At 40.5% G+C, this 15,598-nt stretch overlaps 2 protein-coding genes and 1 long non-coding RNA gene across 3 annotated transcripts in view; 1 reads left to right on the top strand and 2 right to left on the bottom strand.

Moving 5' to 3' along the window:
* LOC146442356 (uncharacterized) overlaps nucleotides 1-14,835 on the bottom strand; it is a 298,132-nt gene extending 283,297 nt beyond the window's left edge. Inside the window, exon 1 of the long non-coding RNA XR_014850236.1 lies at nucleotides 14,774-14,835. This is a non-coding gene — a long non-coding RNA (uncharacterized LOC146442356). The remainder of the gene's footprint in view (nucleotides 1-14,773) is intronic.
* On the bottom strand, nucleotides 681-4,493 carry UTP23 (UTP23 small subunit processome component). Its single transcript, XM_085053437.1, has 3 exons — nucleotides 4,306-4,493; nucleotides 2,051-2,225; nucleotides 681-1,187 (listed from the first exon to the last, which is right to left on the bottom strand). Exons 1-3 carry the CDS (start codon nucleotides 4,491-4,493, stop codon nucleotides 801-803), a joined length of 750 nt encoding a protein of 249 aa, XP_084909563.1. The 3' UTR covers nucleotides 681-800.
* LOC146442357 (uncharacterized) lies at nucleotides 4,456-6,191 on the top strand. The gene is made up of 2 exons (XM_085053438.1): nucleotides 4,456-4,887; nucleotides 5,531-6,191. The coding sequence occupies exons 1-2, from the start codon at nucleotides 4,456-4,458 to the stop codon at nucleotides 5,564-5,566; spliced, it is 468 nt and encodes a 155-aa protein (XP_084909564.1). The 3' UTR covers nucleotides 5,567-6,191.
* Nucleotides 14,836-15,598: the final 763 nt, after the last annotated feature.

Raw genomic sequence — 15,598 nt, 5'->3', positions numbered from 1 at the left:
AGCAGAACAGGCAGCAGGGCCTGAGTCACATCACCCTCAGCTGTTTGTATTCCAGGACTCCTGCACAGCTCTGCTATACTGTGAGGGCATTAGCTGTTACTAGTACTTTGGTTCAGCATTTCAAAGTTGCATTTTTTTATTAAAAATTAAGAGTAAACTAGAGATGAAATAGCAAGACTAGAGATGCTATTATAATGTCAGGAATATGAACACAATTGCACACCCTCCAGGATTTTCTTAATAAATAACGATGAACACCAAGAGATGTATTGGTTCACATGGCACTTGCAGAGAAATTTAGGCTGGACAGGACTTTTGAGGGCATGCAGTCTCTTTGCAAGAGTTAACTTGTGTACTCAAACAATGGAAATAAATATGTTATTGTTATTTTAGGTCAGTTTCATAATCTCTAACAGGCTAATTGTAAAAACTAGTTTTATTACTATTAGCAACCTTGATTTAGAAAGAAGTCTAATATTCCACCAAAATCCAAATGAAAGCCAAGAAGCATTTCTAAAAAATTGATACATGTGAATTTTGACACAAACCAAGATGCTGGAGAGAATAATGAAATATGAGGGTTCCTAAATATTTTGTCACAAACCCAATACTAAACAACAGAATAAATTATTAGGACAATAACCTGCAAATGTTGAGATACAGTAATAAGAAGTAACAACTCATAAAAATAAATTTTAATATTAACAACTCAATTTCATATGACTGCATATTAATCTATCTTTTTTTTTTTTACAAAGTTCAAACAATCTTCAAGCTCTGTGCTTTCTACAAAGACAGGTTTATTCTCCTTCATTCTTCTGCACTGATTGCATGGCTTCTGCTTTATCTCTATTTCGTTTTCTTTTTCTTCTTTTCTTCTTATCAGCAGAAGGCTCCTGACCTTCCTGTGTTTTCTTCTTTTTCTTCTTCAGACAGCTGAGAGGATTTGGGCCACCTGCCCTTTTGCGTTTTCTTCTCTGTTCACCTTCTTGCTTTACTAGTCCTTCTTTTTCTTTAAGATCCATAATACTTTGTTTCTGGTACTCTGGAACAAGCTGATTTGTCTGCAACTTTTGAACAAATGCCAAAGATTTAGGAGAAGGTTTGTCTAGCACCATAGTGTTCTGAATAATAAAGAGAAGAGGAATGCCAGGCTTCCTTTTCACTTTGTTTGATAAGTCCTGGTCCTGCAAAATTAAATACTTTAGTCAATATTTTCAGATTAAATGGTATTTGCAATTCAAATGCACCTACTTTTAATACAAAACTATGAAGATAAATTACATTACGAAAAAGATAACAAACTTAATCTAGCAGATATACATGGCTATGCCTTTTAGAGCAATTTAAATTTCAGTTTCTCTCCTGATTAGCTGTACTTCTGATGGAAAATTTATCAACATTTTCTTTTTTCCTGCACGTATATGCATGCATACATTTTTTGAGGAAAATGTCCCAATTCACTCATATGCCGATCACCACACAAGTATAGTAATTTCTTCTGCAATAAATCATCTTAAGCTCCTGTATCTTACATAACTATAAAGAATTCTACTATAAACCATTATATACATTTTGTGTATAATTTATACAGGCAGCCCCAGTAACAAGCCCAAGAAAAAACTGCCTTTTTTATTTGTACAGTTATTTATTTTTTAGTTCAAAATTTCTTAAAATTGAAGTTATTTGGATGTTAACACAATTTAATTTTTCAGACTACAGTGCAAAAGCAGCTCAGGGAAGGGGATGCACACATAAGCAATATGCAAATTAACATTCACAAGTTGATTTTTACATGTTAGTAGGTAGTCAATATGTTTTGTACACTTTAAAATAAACTAAGCAATGTCATTACAAAGTCAAAGAATCTAGTTGTTCAAGTAAGAGAAAAGATTCCCTGCTTCATAATTAGCAAATACATTAAAGAGCAGGTAAGGCTTTACATTATTAATTCCCACAAAATATTTTAAAACCTCATAATCGAGGTTTCTTTGTCCTTAGGTTTCAAAGCATCAAATGAAATGGAGTTACATTTCCCATGAGCTTTTACCTGTGTAGCAATAAAGAAGTGATGAGGGTTGCCATCTTCAATCATAGAAAGTAAACAGGTCGAACCACTCACAGGATTCTTATGGTGAGAACAGTTTCGAACTTGAAATGTCTGGGCAATTAATTTTGCTCCATACAGTGCTTTCCCCAGTGACTCCAGTTCTTTTATAACACATCTGAAAACCAAAAGAAACAATGATTTTTAAACAAAAAAAACTTCACATTTCCAACACCAAAAGACTGATGTGAGTTACTTAGGAGTGAGCAGCGCCCGCTTGTTCAGGCTCTATGATTTGTAAATGGCATCCAGAACTCTGAAAGCAGTAGTCCATCTGAAGACATCAGCAAGGTTTCCTTGGTTATAAACATGATTAACCACTAATAACATTAAGATATATTAAATTATTTAAAAATAATTCACATCAGTGACAATGCTGAGTCCTTAAATTTATGTTTGGATACCACCTAGCATATGAACCACTACTTAACAAATAAAATTATTTTTTAAACTTATTTTAAAATTTAATTGATTTTAAAATTAATTTATTATAAAACTTTAAAATTTAATTTATTTTTAAAAATGGAAATGAAAGATCTGGGGAACAACAGGCCAGTCAGTCTCATCTCTGTGCCTGGCAAGATCATGTAGAGGATCCTCCTAGAAAGTATATAAGGTATGTGGAAAACAAGGAGTTGACTGGTGACAGCCAGTATGGCTTCACCAAGGGGAAATAATGAAAAGTATGGTGGCCTTTTACAACAGAGTTACAGTGCTGATGGATAAAGAAGGGCAACAGATGTCACCCAACTGGACTTATGCAAAGCTTTTCACACTGTTCCACACCACATCCTTGTCTTTACACTGGAGGCATGGATTTGACAGATGGATCACTTGGTGGGTATGGGATTGACTGGAGGGTTGCTGCACTCAAGAAGTTGCAGTGAACAGCTCAATGTCCCACTGGAGACCAGTGACCAATGTCACTCCTCAGGGGTTGGTATTGGGACCTGTTTAACATCTTTGTCAGCGACATGGACAGTGGGATCCAAGGCTCTCTCAGCAAGTTTGCCATTGACACCAAGCTGTGTGGTGCTGCTGACATGCTGGAGTGAAGGGATGCCATCCAGAGGGGCCTGAGATGGGCTTGTGTAATCCTTATGAAGTTCAACAAAGCCAAGTACAAAGTTCTGTCTTGGGTCAGGGCAACCCAAGCACAAATACAGGCTAGGAGGAGAATGGATTGAGAGCAGCCCCGACAAGAGTGACCTGGGAGGTGTTGGTGGACAAGACACTCAACATGAGCTGGCAGTGTGAAAGCCAGCTGTGTCCTGGGCTTCATCAAAAGCAGCATGGGCAGCAAGTTGAGGGAGTGGATTCTCCCACTGTTGTGCTCTAGTGACCAGATCCCCCACCTGGGGGTCACCAGCTCATTTCCCCAGTGAGGCTTTCTTCATAACACTGAGGTGCTGTCTCAGCAGCTCCAGTGCTCTGGCAGCAGAGAAAATGAGTCCTTTCAGCTGGCCTAAGTGGAAGCTGGTCAAAATGACCAACAGACATTAATGAAAGAAGAAGCAAGAAGTGATGTTTCAACATGACAGGAATATAGTTTGGATCAAAGCGATTCCTGAACCTTTCACAGCTCAGGACATGACTCGATATTTGATAGTGTTTAGAGGTGCAGGCCAGGTCCGTATGCTGTGCAAGAAGGCTCAGTGTGTTTTTTGAGCCTAGGGTATACATCTTCCTGGTATTTTCACTACCTGCCTCCATAGTGGGCAGTTGGCTATTCTGTTATTGCAGATATATAGTGTAACTGTATTTTTTGTACTTTGATATATAAAATACTCATAATCAAGTAATAACAAAGGCAACTTGGAGGCAACTCCAATAGGTAGCGTGCATGCTTTACTCCCATGTCTCTGTCTACCACATGCTTGTCCTCCCCTGCCAACAGCTACTTTGGGAATAACCCGGGACTGGCAGGCTGCAGCTCCAGCCAGGCAGGAACTCCCTCCAGGCCCAGGAGATCTCACCTTTCCCTGCTCTTACCACGGCGCCAAGCAGACGCCGCGGGTGGGAAGAAACCGGCCCGGCCCTCCCTCCCACAGCGGGGTTACCGCTGGCCCCGCAGCCCGTGCCACCTTCGGCAAGGCAGCTGGGTCTGGGGATGCTCCCAACCTCCCGCAGGTCACCCTCGGCCCCCAGCGCCACCTCCTCCCCGGGGCTGCGGGAGCTCCGAGCGCTGCCCGCCGTACCGCGTGGTGCAGAGCTGCGCGGCGCCGCCCAGGTAGCCGGGCAGCTGCTCCCGGATCTGGATCTTGTTGCGGAGCGCGGCCTGGCAGAAGGTGCCGTCCAGCAGCACCTGGAAAGGCTCGCGGAACTGGAAGTTGTGCTTGTAGAAGCCCATGATCTTCTTGGCGTGTTTCTGTCTCGTCACCCCCATAGCGACCACGCCGCCCGGAACGGCCGCGCCTGCCCCGGAAGCTGCGCCGAGCCGGGCGGGGCCTCGCCGGAGAGCCGGGAGCGAGCGGGGCCGTGCCGGGGCTTGTCCGGAGAGCCGGGAGCGAGCGGGGCCGTGCCGGGGCTTGTCCGCAGAGCCGGGAGCGAGCGGGGCCGTGCCGGGCTTGTCCGGAGAGCCGGGAGCGAGCGGGGCTGTGCCGGGGCTGTGCCGGGCTTGTGCGGAGAGCCGGGAGCGAGCGGGGCTGTGCCGGGCACAGTCGGAGCTTCTCCTGGAGAGCCGGGAGCAGCGGGGCAGCGGTGTGTGTCCGGGCAGCTGTCCCGCCCGGCGGGTCCCACCTGCTGGCTCCTGCCGTTCGGGAAGACCAGAAATGCAGAGGGTTATTTTTTTTTTGCTAGTTCACTGTAATGATAAAATTACAGTTGCTGTCGCATAGCTTTCAGTTTAAGCACACATTAGAGTACAGAATCACAATCAATTTGGTGCAAAAAGCCCTCCGAGGTCATCGAGTGCAGCCTGTGACCAAACACCACCTTTCAACCAGACCATGGCACTGAGTGCCACGTCCTGTCTTTCCTTAAGCATCTCCAGGGACGGTGACTCCACCACCTCCCTGGGCAGCCCACTCCAATGTCTAATCGCCCTTTCTGTGAAGAAATCCCACCTGATGTCCAATCTAAGCCTCTCCTGGCACAGTTTAACCCTACACCCTCTCATCCTGATGCTGGTTACCTGGAAGGCTTAGGATGGCTTAGGAATACTTAAGAAAGCTCAGTCAGTGCCTGTTTATATTGTTTGCCTGTACTGGCTACATCAGTCTAAGTTAAATGTGCACAAAACCGAAATTAAAAAGCACATATTCCATTTTTTTTTCCTGTGATAAATAATTTAATTGCACTGCAGTCTTGGGACACAGTTGTTGAAAAAGCGATTGCACAAACTCCGTCCTGTCCAACACAAAACATGAGCACACCAGATAGCTGGCATTAAGAAACTGACCTTAATGCCCCTGTTTTTTGCAGGCAAAGGGATGTGATACCTTAACACCATCAAAATGATAATTGGAGACATCTGTCTTGCTATGCAGGTTCCACAGGAGACATCTTTCTGCCTGGGACAGCTGTACTACAAGCAAAACCATGGCAAGCGCCTGCCAGTTTGTTGTAATTAGTCAGACTGCTCTAAGGTCATTCAAGCAAATACCCAGCTGTCATATTGGCTTTTTTTGCTTGCAAATAGACATGGAAAATAGGTGCTTCCAAGCAAGTTAGTGTTAAGAGAAATTGAAAAATAAAGGATTTGATTACTATTCTAGAAATTCAAATGTTTCCATGGGAGTGTATTTTAAAGCACTTAGGATGAAAAGTGCAAAGCACAGGTGATTGAGAATATTTTCCATGGGATCCAATTGTGCTGTTGACAGTATTTTTCTGCCATTAACCCCTTTTTTCCAGCTGTCTTCAGGAGACCGTTGTGCATGCTCATGAGTATGTTGGACATACATGCATATATGCCTTATTATGAGCTAAGCGATATGTTGAATTCATTATTAGACATAGTCTTATATATAAAAGTCTTTATTAAACTTCAGTCCTGTGGCTGACGTGTTTCCATAATGCCACGATGACCCAGTTCTCCTGTCTAACTGTACAGTTTCATTATTGAAAATATCAGACAAAAACATTCAGCAAGACTCCAAAGTAAAACTTTACTGGAGAAATTATTTTTTCTTCAAGTAGGTTTTTGCTTGCTGTGTGTGATGACAACTAAGTAACTGCCCAAAGACAGGCAGTTATTCCATATTAAGAACACTTTCCTCATCCTACAGTTAGAATGAGGAATCTGCAGTGATAACAACTGCTATTACAGAATGGAGATAAAAATTAATAATAAGGAAATGAGAGCTTGAACTAGTTTTTGAACTAAGTGCAAAGTAAGATATAATCCAAACTAGGGTGTTAAATACCACTGTGATGAGATACTGTTCCCCTGGTAAATAGTATCATCAAAGACACATTGTAATGCAGTTGGTATGGTGGAATATGTTCAGAAGGCTGGCTAGCAGGCAAAACACAGCACAGATTTCTCTTTCTTCATTGTGCAGAAGATGGCATTAATTGGATGATAAACTACTTTCAGTACATTTATCTAAATTGTATTTCACTTTTATACAATTCTTTTAAAATTTATTTTTAATAAATTTTACATGTTGAAAATAATATCTATAAGACTACTATAGCAGTGCAGAGAAGTACAGTTCTTTCAGCATTTTCTTTCATATTTTGACAGTATTTTGGGTATAATAAAATTCACCATATATCTTTCAAGTTCAATACTTTTACTATTCCCATGAGCCATCTGTAAAGTGGCTTTAAAAAAAAAATAAGCCTATGGATCTTATGAGAGATATTGAATCCAGACATCTCTGGGACCTTGGGTTTGCTGAAATCCATCCACATGCACTCTTTGGACCCAGCAGGATTCCCATGCTCCCATGTGTGCTGGACAAGCATGGCACACACACAGGACGCTGACAGAGCCAGCCAGTCAGGCCTCCACGGCACACAGAACTCTACCAGAAATGATACAGAATGTAAGTACGGAGAGTGAAGTCCTGTTCCCCCTCTCCAGCTGAACAGGACTGAAAAGCTCAGGTGGTCACTCACACAGCCTCACACTGTACTCACCAGAACACCCTAATTCACAAATCCCTGTGGCCCCTTGGTCTATCTCATGCCCATGCCTGGACCCTGACCCTCCTGTGCATGTATGTGTGTCTCCTCCTGCTCACTGACTAGTCCATCTTAAATCTGATAGCAGATTACACATCCACAGGATTAAATTCACTGGGGCAGGATATTCAGGTGAGAAAGAAAAGTTAGAAACGAGCTTTGTAAAAAGATAGGATGAGTTGCTGTGTTCAGGCAGAGAGCTCAGTAAGACAAATGGACTGAATGCTGCTGGGTCACATGTGAGTCCTCCTGCATCTCATTTCCCCATGTGTCTTCCTAGATCCTCCCTGATCCTTCCTTTCCCTGTCTTTGGCCAGTTCTGTGAGCATCCCATAGCAAGTTTAGCAGTCACCTGCTGATATCCCAGAAGAAGTTTTGTACAGTCCTACATGCATCCTCAAATATCCTGTGCTACTCATGATAATCATATATTCCCATTCTTACCACAGACAATTCTCAGGCTGACCCTCTTCACAGGGTGTCTGCCCTTAATGGCCTGAAGACTTCTGCTCCTCACTCTTGTCTTTGTTACCACCTGCTTATTCAGCATTTGTGCACCTGTGTGTGTTTAATAGCTCAATTGCCTTCTTGTTTCTAACATCTTTTAAACTGAACAAACGTAATGAACCAAATGCTGTCACATTCCACAGACCCTTACAGAGACTGTCTGTAGCATGGCAAAGCTTGTTATAAAGCTCAGAGAAAGATACCTTTTAGAAATTACTGGGCATTGTATCTTTAATTAAGAAATTTCATCAATTATCTGGCTGCACTACCAAAAGACTTTGAGTTTGGGTTTTTGAGTGTTCTAGTGTGTTGGGGGTTTTAGTTTTGGGTTCTTTTGATGCTTTTTTTTTGTTTTTGTTGCTTGTTTGTTTGTTTGTTGTTTTTTGTTTTCTTTTTAAGTGAGCCTTTTATTGAAGAAGTAACAAACCACTTGCATCTTCAGTAGGCTGCCTACAAGCAGTGTCATTGTGGAAGTGAGCCTGAGGAGGAGTGTGGAGGTTGTTGACACATTACCTTTGTAAATGTGACTTGCTTTGTCCAAAGACAGAAACAGAATTTGAAATGGAGAACTTCTATTTCTGAAATACAAGTCCTTGTTTGCTGCTGGACAATATACAGGTTTTTGGTACAGTTCTGACCTGAGAAACAGTTCCTGTGTCTTTATCAGTAATATTAATTCCTTATGGGTAAATAGACAGTATTTATGAAAAACGGTGTCACTTTTTTCATTAGAAGAGAGAAGACACCCTCTTTCCCTGTATCCAAAGTGGGAGAGTTTCATGCTGAACTTCCCAAGCCTGTGCAGTGGTGAACAGGCATCACAAAAAACTGGATTTCACCAGGCACACTGCACACAAAATGTGCTCCAGCAGAAAATCAGCTCTCTGCAGAACAGACTATCTCTTGGCATAAATGAGTTCAGCTCTGGTTTTGAGTGCTAGGTAATGCAGAAGTAGAATTAAATAACAAAATTGCTGTGACATGGATTACTTGAAGCAAAAGCTGTTCTTTATCAAAGGAGCTTTGATGTAGGCCTAGTAACGAGAATTTCCCTTAATATCTGGCACTTACTAAATGCTTGTAGCTTGTTGAGAAAACAGCTTCTGATTCTCCTAAAATGGTCCTGTGTCAGACCATTTTTATGTGAATGTGTTGCTTTGGGCAAATGTGCTCAGTGGTATCTGCAGTAAGTCTTAGTACCATGCTTAGATTTGAGAAATGAACTGATTTACAAAAAAAAAAAAAAGGGTAAGGTTTTCAATTTCAACATTTCAAAACAAAACTATAATAAACACAGGCCATAAAACATTGTTGGAATGTATCTTAAAATATCTTTCTAGGTGTATTTTTTATTAATTCTTCTGAGGTATGTATAGGCCATAGAAGAAGATTCAGAAGCCTTTACTGCTAAATTATATTTGTCAGAATGTATATTATTCATTGCTGGCCCCTCCTTTCATCACCTTGGGGCTGGTATTGAGCTTCTGAATTTTAGTCTTCATCATGTACATTCTTCTTTTACAGTGCCTATTTTTCTGATATTTCATGGGAATGCAGTATCTGGATTTATAAAAACCACGGCTGTGACAAGTTCTGTTTTTCTTTCATGGATTGATATGACCTCAGCAGATGAGAATTTTGTGTATGACAAAGCTTTCTGCTTTTCTGGCTCTACCATTATCATACTCTTTAGTTAGAAAATTATTTCTGGCTAAAATACCATAATGTCTATCATTGTTTATCCCTCAATAACTATCTTTTAAATTGTGTATCATAGGAAGCTGTCTTTTAAAATGTATGTCATATCTCTACACATTTAATGTAGAGCTCAGCATGTTTAGTTTCACAAGGGTAAGAAATGAAATACAGAGAATATCAATGCAGGTTTAAAGTGACTGCTTACGTATTTTGAGAATGCTTCAGAGAGCAAAGATTTTGCAGGCAACTTTATCTTTCTTACTAGAGCTGAAAGAAATTATATGGATGAAAATAATCAGTGGGATTATTGACAGTTTCTCAAAAGTTATACCAGCTTTTCTCTCTTTTTTGACCTTGAGCTAAATTCACATGAAAAATGAACAGAATCAGATCTTACCCAATTTAACTAAACCTTCTGAATAGATACACATCTCTGATGCACATCATTTAGTTTATGCAGCATTTTTGGTTGATGCAGCTCTTTAAGATGTACATGTTAACTGGTTTCATGCTCCCGTAAGGATGCACAAGGACACTGTTTTGGAGCAGCCTTCCCTCCCTGCCCTGCTCCTCAGGACCTGCACCAGTTAGCTGCTATTCTGCATCGCGTGTGACATGCTACAGTACTGCTCACTCTGCACTCCCAATGCTTGTAGAAGCACCTAAACGATGTAAAAGTGCCATCATGTAGAAAAATAGGAAGTCTTAATGGAGTAATCAGAACTGCATTTATAGCTTCAGTTTATGGATTATGAAGAACACAGGAGAGAGGAAGAAACCTTGCCAAACTCTGACAATCCTATACCTGATGTGTGAGATGGGTAGAGGGGAAGAACAGAGTGATGCTTTACACCTTATCTCCTATTGTGCCTATTGCTTCATTTGAGCAGAACATCCCTCTCCCCCTTTTACTATATCTGATAGAAGGTAAATACAAGTCCATTTTAGTTCTCTTAAAACACCTACATGGTCATACCTTGGAGATGACCGGAAGCTCAGAAGACAAAACATTTTGGATTTTTGGTATGCTTACTTCCGTTTCCTCAGTTCTTACATTCCTTAGAGAAGGTTGTTATATTTATCATGGGATGCTTGTGTGTCATCAAGAATCAGAAGGTTCAATTAATGAATTGATTCATTGATTCATTATAAAGAGGAGGCTTAACAAATTGTCATGTGGAAACCTACTTCCAACAAGAAATTAACTTATGGCCAAAGTTCTGATTTATGCAAGAGAACTCAATTCAGTTGCCTGAGATACTATATGTATCTTTTCACCTTTTCATTAATTTCAGAGAGAAATCAATGGGGGATTGATTTAAATGGGATTGATATCAATGGGAACAGAGAAGTGGGATTTTTGAAGTGTGGTAATAAATCATATATGCTCTGTACACTAATGTAATTTTCGAACTTAATACTCTAGAAAGAGTCTAGCTCTGCTAAGAAACATACAATAATTTTGTGAAATACCTTGTCTTTGTTTTACAGGTCAAAATTAGCACTTCAAATGTCTAAGTTTGTTTCATCAGGTGCATTTTCAATTAGGCAATTTTATTGTTAATTCCTTTGTTATTTTTTTGTTCCTGTTAGCTGTATGCTAATGGGTTTGAGATGCTGTAGTAAATGATCTATTAATAATAGAAAAACAGCCTGAAACATAAAAGTGAGTAAGAATAGAAGGTAACTGAAAACCCTTTTTGAAAAAGATTTATTGAGAAAAGCAGAGAAAAAAAGCGGATTATAGAAAAAGACCCCAAACTTTCCCAATGGAAGAGGTTATATTTTTAAATATTACCTTCACATGCAGAAATACCTTGTAATACTACTCTCCATTTTTTTTTAAACAAAATGCTTTACATTTAGTCCAGTAAATGATAAAAGGTTGCCTGTGTAAGAGCATGGCTGAAACGTTCAATGGCCTCTGAAACCTCCATTCTTACAGAAAAGAAATTGGATTTTCCAAGTTTATATTCTGGTCCTGTAGTTCCTTATTGCATTGATGTTTGTCCCTGGGGGTTTCTATGCTGTTGCAGCTCCCACTTTTACAATTTTTCTATCACTCCTACACCTTATTACTTTCCATTTCCTACTTCAAATTAAAAAAAACCACAAAAACAATAAAACCAATTCCTTCGCTTTGATTGTCTTGAGGAAAATTAGAAAAAAAGTGGAATGGATCTCAGCATTGGTATCAATAAGTTCTAAAACCACAACTAGCCTCATGAGAAATAATACTAATTAAAAACTCATCTGCACAAAATGCCCATGCATTTATGTAGCCTGATCTTAAATTTTCCCATTGAGCTCCTCTGTGGAAAGTAGTAAACATTGGATGAATACCTGATACTTCAGAAGATGATTATTTATCAGTGAAACAGAATGTTGTAGATGCTACAGAAATAAGTATGCAAACATCCTGACTTCAGTGAGTTGCAGCTGGTGATCAGTGATATCTGAACAACTGGGAATGGAGTGCTGCCTCATTTATCAGGGAGAACCTTCCTAAACATGGATTGGTTTGCCTGGGGATATTTCATTTCCTTGAGTCTTAAATTGCTGTGGTCAGCAGGACACAAATAGCTGGAACTCCTGAATTACACAAGGCTAATACACAAGGCTGCTTCCTGAGGCTGGAGATAGAATTTGGAATTGTCAGTACATGGCACAGAGCACTGCTGAATATAACTGCAGTTATAGGTTCTATACAGTTACAGAGGCATGCACCTGGCAGAACTGCATCTGCTGGTGAGACCTGAGAGTCCCTGTCACATCTTCTTCTGGCTCCCATTTTTTTGGGGGGAAACAAAGGAAAAGAATGAGCATTTAAGAGATCTCGACTGTTTCATGGCTTCAGAAATGTTATTCACAGGTCTTCTTGCCATCTTTCTGTTTTTTCCTCATCCTGGGGGATGAGAGGCTGAGTGGGTGTTTGGCTGTTGGCCAGGGTCAAGCCTCCACAGATACCTTCCCAGATACACAGAGGGACCTCTTGTCATCAGGAGTTTCACTTTCCCAATATGAGAGTGGTATGTAAATGAGAGCTCCTATCAAAAGATGTCCTGTGAATAAGAAAGAGATTTCAAAAGGAGCAGAGGCCATGCCACGCATAGAATTATGTAGAATTAACTTTTTACTTTAACTTAAGGATTAAGTACAGCCTTAAGTTCACTACACTCCTCCGAAATACGAACCTTAATCTACACAGAAAATATGTTAGATTCTTACTTCATTTGTAAGCAGTGCACTGGCCTGCTGAGGCAGTGTAGGTTTGTTCCCTTTGGTGGCACACTGGAAAAGGTCACCAATATTCATATGGAGATGTGCCACATGCCTGTGTTTCCCATGTTGGAAAGCTTAAGCCTGAGTACCTCACCTTTTTCAGAATACTGAGATTTTCTGAGCTTGAAACTTCTGTAAACTGCAAGATATTACAAGGCAATTTTAAATTTGAGTTAGGAAAATCTTTTGCCACCAAGTTTTGGAGATTATTTTACTGGAAGCATTTACTTTTTTAATATAATTAATGTTGGTTTAGGCAACTGTAGTTATTTGTGCAAGTTTGTATTTGAGGTGTTGTTTTGTCTCAGTGCAAGTACAGACTGCTACGTGTATCCTAAGTCATTCTTCCCTATTCCTCCACACTTTATGATAATGAAATTAAAGTATTCATTATGCTTAGGAATAATTGGAATTGCTGAGAGGGCAGGGAAGAAAAACACAGAATTCAGACATGACCCATTTACCATGTGGCAACAAGTCATTGCAGGCTAGCCCATCTCTGGTGCATGGTCTTAGCCTGCAGCATACACAAATAAAACTCAGCTTGGTTTAGCCCTTAAGGTAAAGTCAGTCTGACGATTTGGAAGGGATTATATCTTTGAACCCTAACCAGATAATTTCTGTTTAGCAACTCTAGTTCTGCTCATAGCCTTGATATGGTGCAGAGGTGCTTTGGGGGATATGACACATCTCAGTTTCACCAAGGTTTTAACTTAAACAGGACTGGGGAATTAAAGTGTTTTGCTTGGTTCCAGCTGTCTTTTGATTTAGAGTATAATTTAAAAAAGATTAATGGAGATTGTGCACTACTTGAATTTTCTAAAGTATTTTGTGATGAAAGTGTTCTGTTTTGTGGTTTTCCTCAGTATCCTGGGCAATGTTACTGAAATTCTTCACTCTGACATCCTTTTCATGGCCTCCTTTTCAAGAATTCAGAATCTTCAGCCATGAAATTTTTATAGCCTCTTGCACCCAGTGATTTGGTGAGTTTTGTAAAGTAGAAAGTTGATCTTTGTTTTTAATTTTTTTCATTTTTCATGTTAATAATAATTTAAAAAATTGACTAAATTATTCTGGCAGTGCATTAAGTGGTGAGCCCTATGCCAGTCCCTTGAAGAGGGCTATTGTGGGTGCCCATAGAAATATCTCTGAACATGATGATGTTCAGTGCTGTTGATACTTGTTGGGGTTTTTTGGTGGGTTGTTTGGTTTTTTGGGTTTTTTTTTTGGTTTTGGGTTTTTTTGTTGTTTTTTTGGGATTTTTTGTTAGTTTTTGTTTTGGTTTGGTTTTTTAGAATTACATTGACTTTCTGTTCAATAACTTCATAGGCCAGACTTACACATCACATTTATATTATTCCAGGAGTTTTCATTCTTTTTCAGATCCCTAAGAATTTGCCAGTGGTAAAGCACTGTGCACTTACTGTCAGAAGGTATGTTTTTCTATTTAAATACCTTTTGACAACATGTCTGAAGAATTCCACAGATCTTCAGCAGTCCATGGACAGAAGTTGAAAATCACTATATTACCATAGTACTGCTTCTTAATCTTAATTTTCTTTAATTAAAACTATTTGATCATATTTAGTTTAACATGGACAAGTGCCAGATTCTGCACCTGGGATGGGGCGACTCTGGCTGTGTGTATAAACTGGGGAACAAGAGTCTGGAGAGCAGTGCTGTGGAAAGGGACCTGGGGGTCCTGAACAATGGCAAATTGAACATGAGCCAGCAGTGCCCTGGCAGCCAGGAGGGCCAAGCGTGTCCTGGGGTGTGGCTAGCACAGACCCTTCTCATGGGAACTTTTTCTCTTTTCTTCTTGTGTTTTATAAACAAAGACAAAGTTTGGATGTTATTAAAAACAGTTTCTCGGATGTGGACAGTTCAGGCCTGGCCAATCAGGCCTAGGGGGAGGCTTCGAACTGACCAATCCGGGTGACCTCTGAAAAGTCTATATAAGTTGGAATTAAATAATAAAAGCTCTCTTTTTTATGCCACACTGAGAATCCGGGTCTGCTTTCTCTGCTAGCAACTCAACAGTGACACTGGGGGGCATCAGGCACAGCATTGCCAGCTGGGCGAGGGAGGGGATTGTCCTGCTCTGCTCTGCACTGGGGTGGCCTCACCTTGAGTGCTGGGGGAGGTTTTGGTTGCCACAATATAAAAAAGGTATTAAACTATTAGAGAGTATCCAAAGGAGGGGGACAAAGATGATGAAGGGCCTTGAGGAGATGCTGTATAAGAAGCAGCTGAGGTCACTTGGTCTGCTCAGCCTGGAGGAGACTGAGGAGAGACCTCATTGCAGTTTACAGCTTCCTTCGGGGGGGAAGCAGAGGGGCAAGTACAGATCTCTTCACCCTCATGAACAGTGACAGCACTTGAGGAAACAGCATGAACTTGAGTCAGGGGAGGCTTAGGTTGGATATCAGGAAAAGGTTCTTCACCCAGAGGGTGGTTGAGCACTGGAACAGCTCCCCATGGAAGTTGTCACAGCATGAAACCTGACAGAGCTTAAGAAGTGTTTGGACAATGCTCTCAGGCACATGGTGTGAGTCTTGGGGATGTCCTATGCGGGGCAAGGAGTTGGAGTCAATGATCCTGATGGATCCCTTCCAACTCAGCAGATTCTGTGATTCTATGATTCCATTAAATTGTAAATTAAAACTGGATATTCATATGAATATAACAGCTAAGTGAAATAATAATATTGAATTAAACAACTTCATTCTCTAGAAAAACTTCAAAAGGCAATGCCAGTGGGAGTGCAACCTTCAGTCATGGAAACCTAAGGGTAGGACTCAAATTTTCAACACCTACATGATGGCTGAGTTTGCTGGCCACAGCACACTGCCTTGAAGCTTGGGGTTGTTA

The sequence above is a fragment of the Lichenostomus cassidix genome, chromosome 2 (assembly GCF_008360975.1).
Source record: "Lichenostomus cassidix isolate B80296 chromosome 2, HeHo_3.0, whole genome shotgun sequence".
NCBI classification, from domain to species: domain Eukaryota; kingdom Metazoa; phylum Chordata; class Aves; order Passeriformes; family Meliphagidae; genus Lichenostomus; species Lichenostomus cassidix.
Note: the sequence above shows the minus strand (reverse complement) of the source record. Positions and strands in the feature narration are given on the sequence as shown.

What these genes read in the sequence shown, in the direction of transcription:
- LOC146442357 (XM_085053438.1), top strand. Translation starts at nt 4,456, where the DNA reads ATGATCTTCTTGGCGTGTTTCTGTCTCGTCACCCCCATAGCGACCACG. An exon ending in GAAGACCAGAAATGCAGAGG is followed by an intron (nt 4,888 to 5,530) that starts GTTATTTTTTTT and finishes TGTTTTTTGCAG; the next exon opens with GCAAAGGGATGTGATACCTT.
- UTP23 (XM_085053437.1), bottom strand. Translation starts at nt 4,493, where the DNA reads ATGGGGGTGACGAGACAGAAACACGCCAAGAAGATCATGGGCTTCTAC. An exon ending in GCGCAGCTCTGCACCACGCG is followed by an intron (nt 2,226 to 4,305) that starts GTACGGCGGGCA and finishes TTTGGTTTTCAG; the next exon opens with ATGTGTTATAAAAGAACTGG. An exon ending in ACTTCTTTATTGCTACACAG is followed by an intron (nt 1,188 to 2,050) that starts GTAAAAGCTCAT and finishes TTAATTTTGCAG; the next exon opens with GACCAGGACTTATCAAACAA.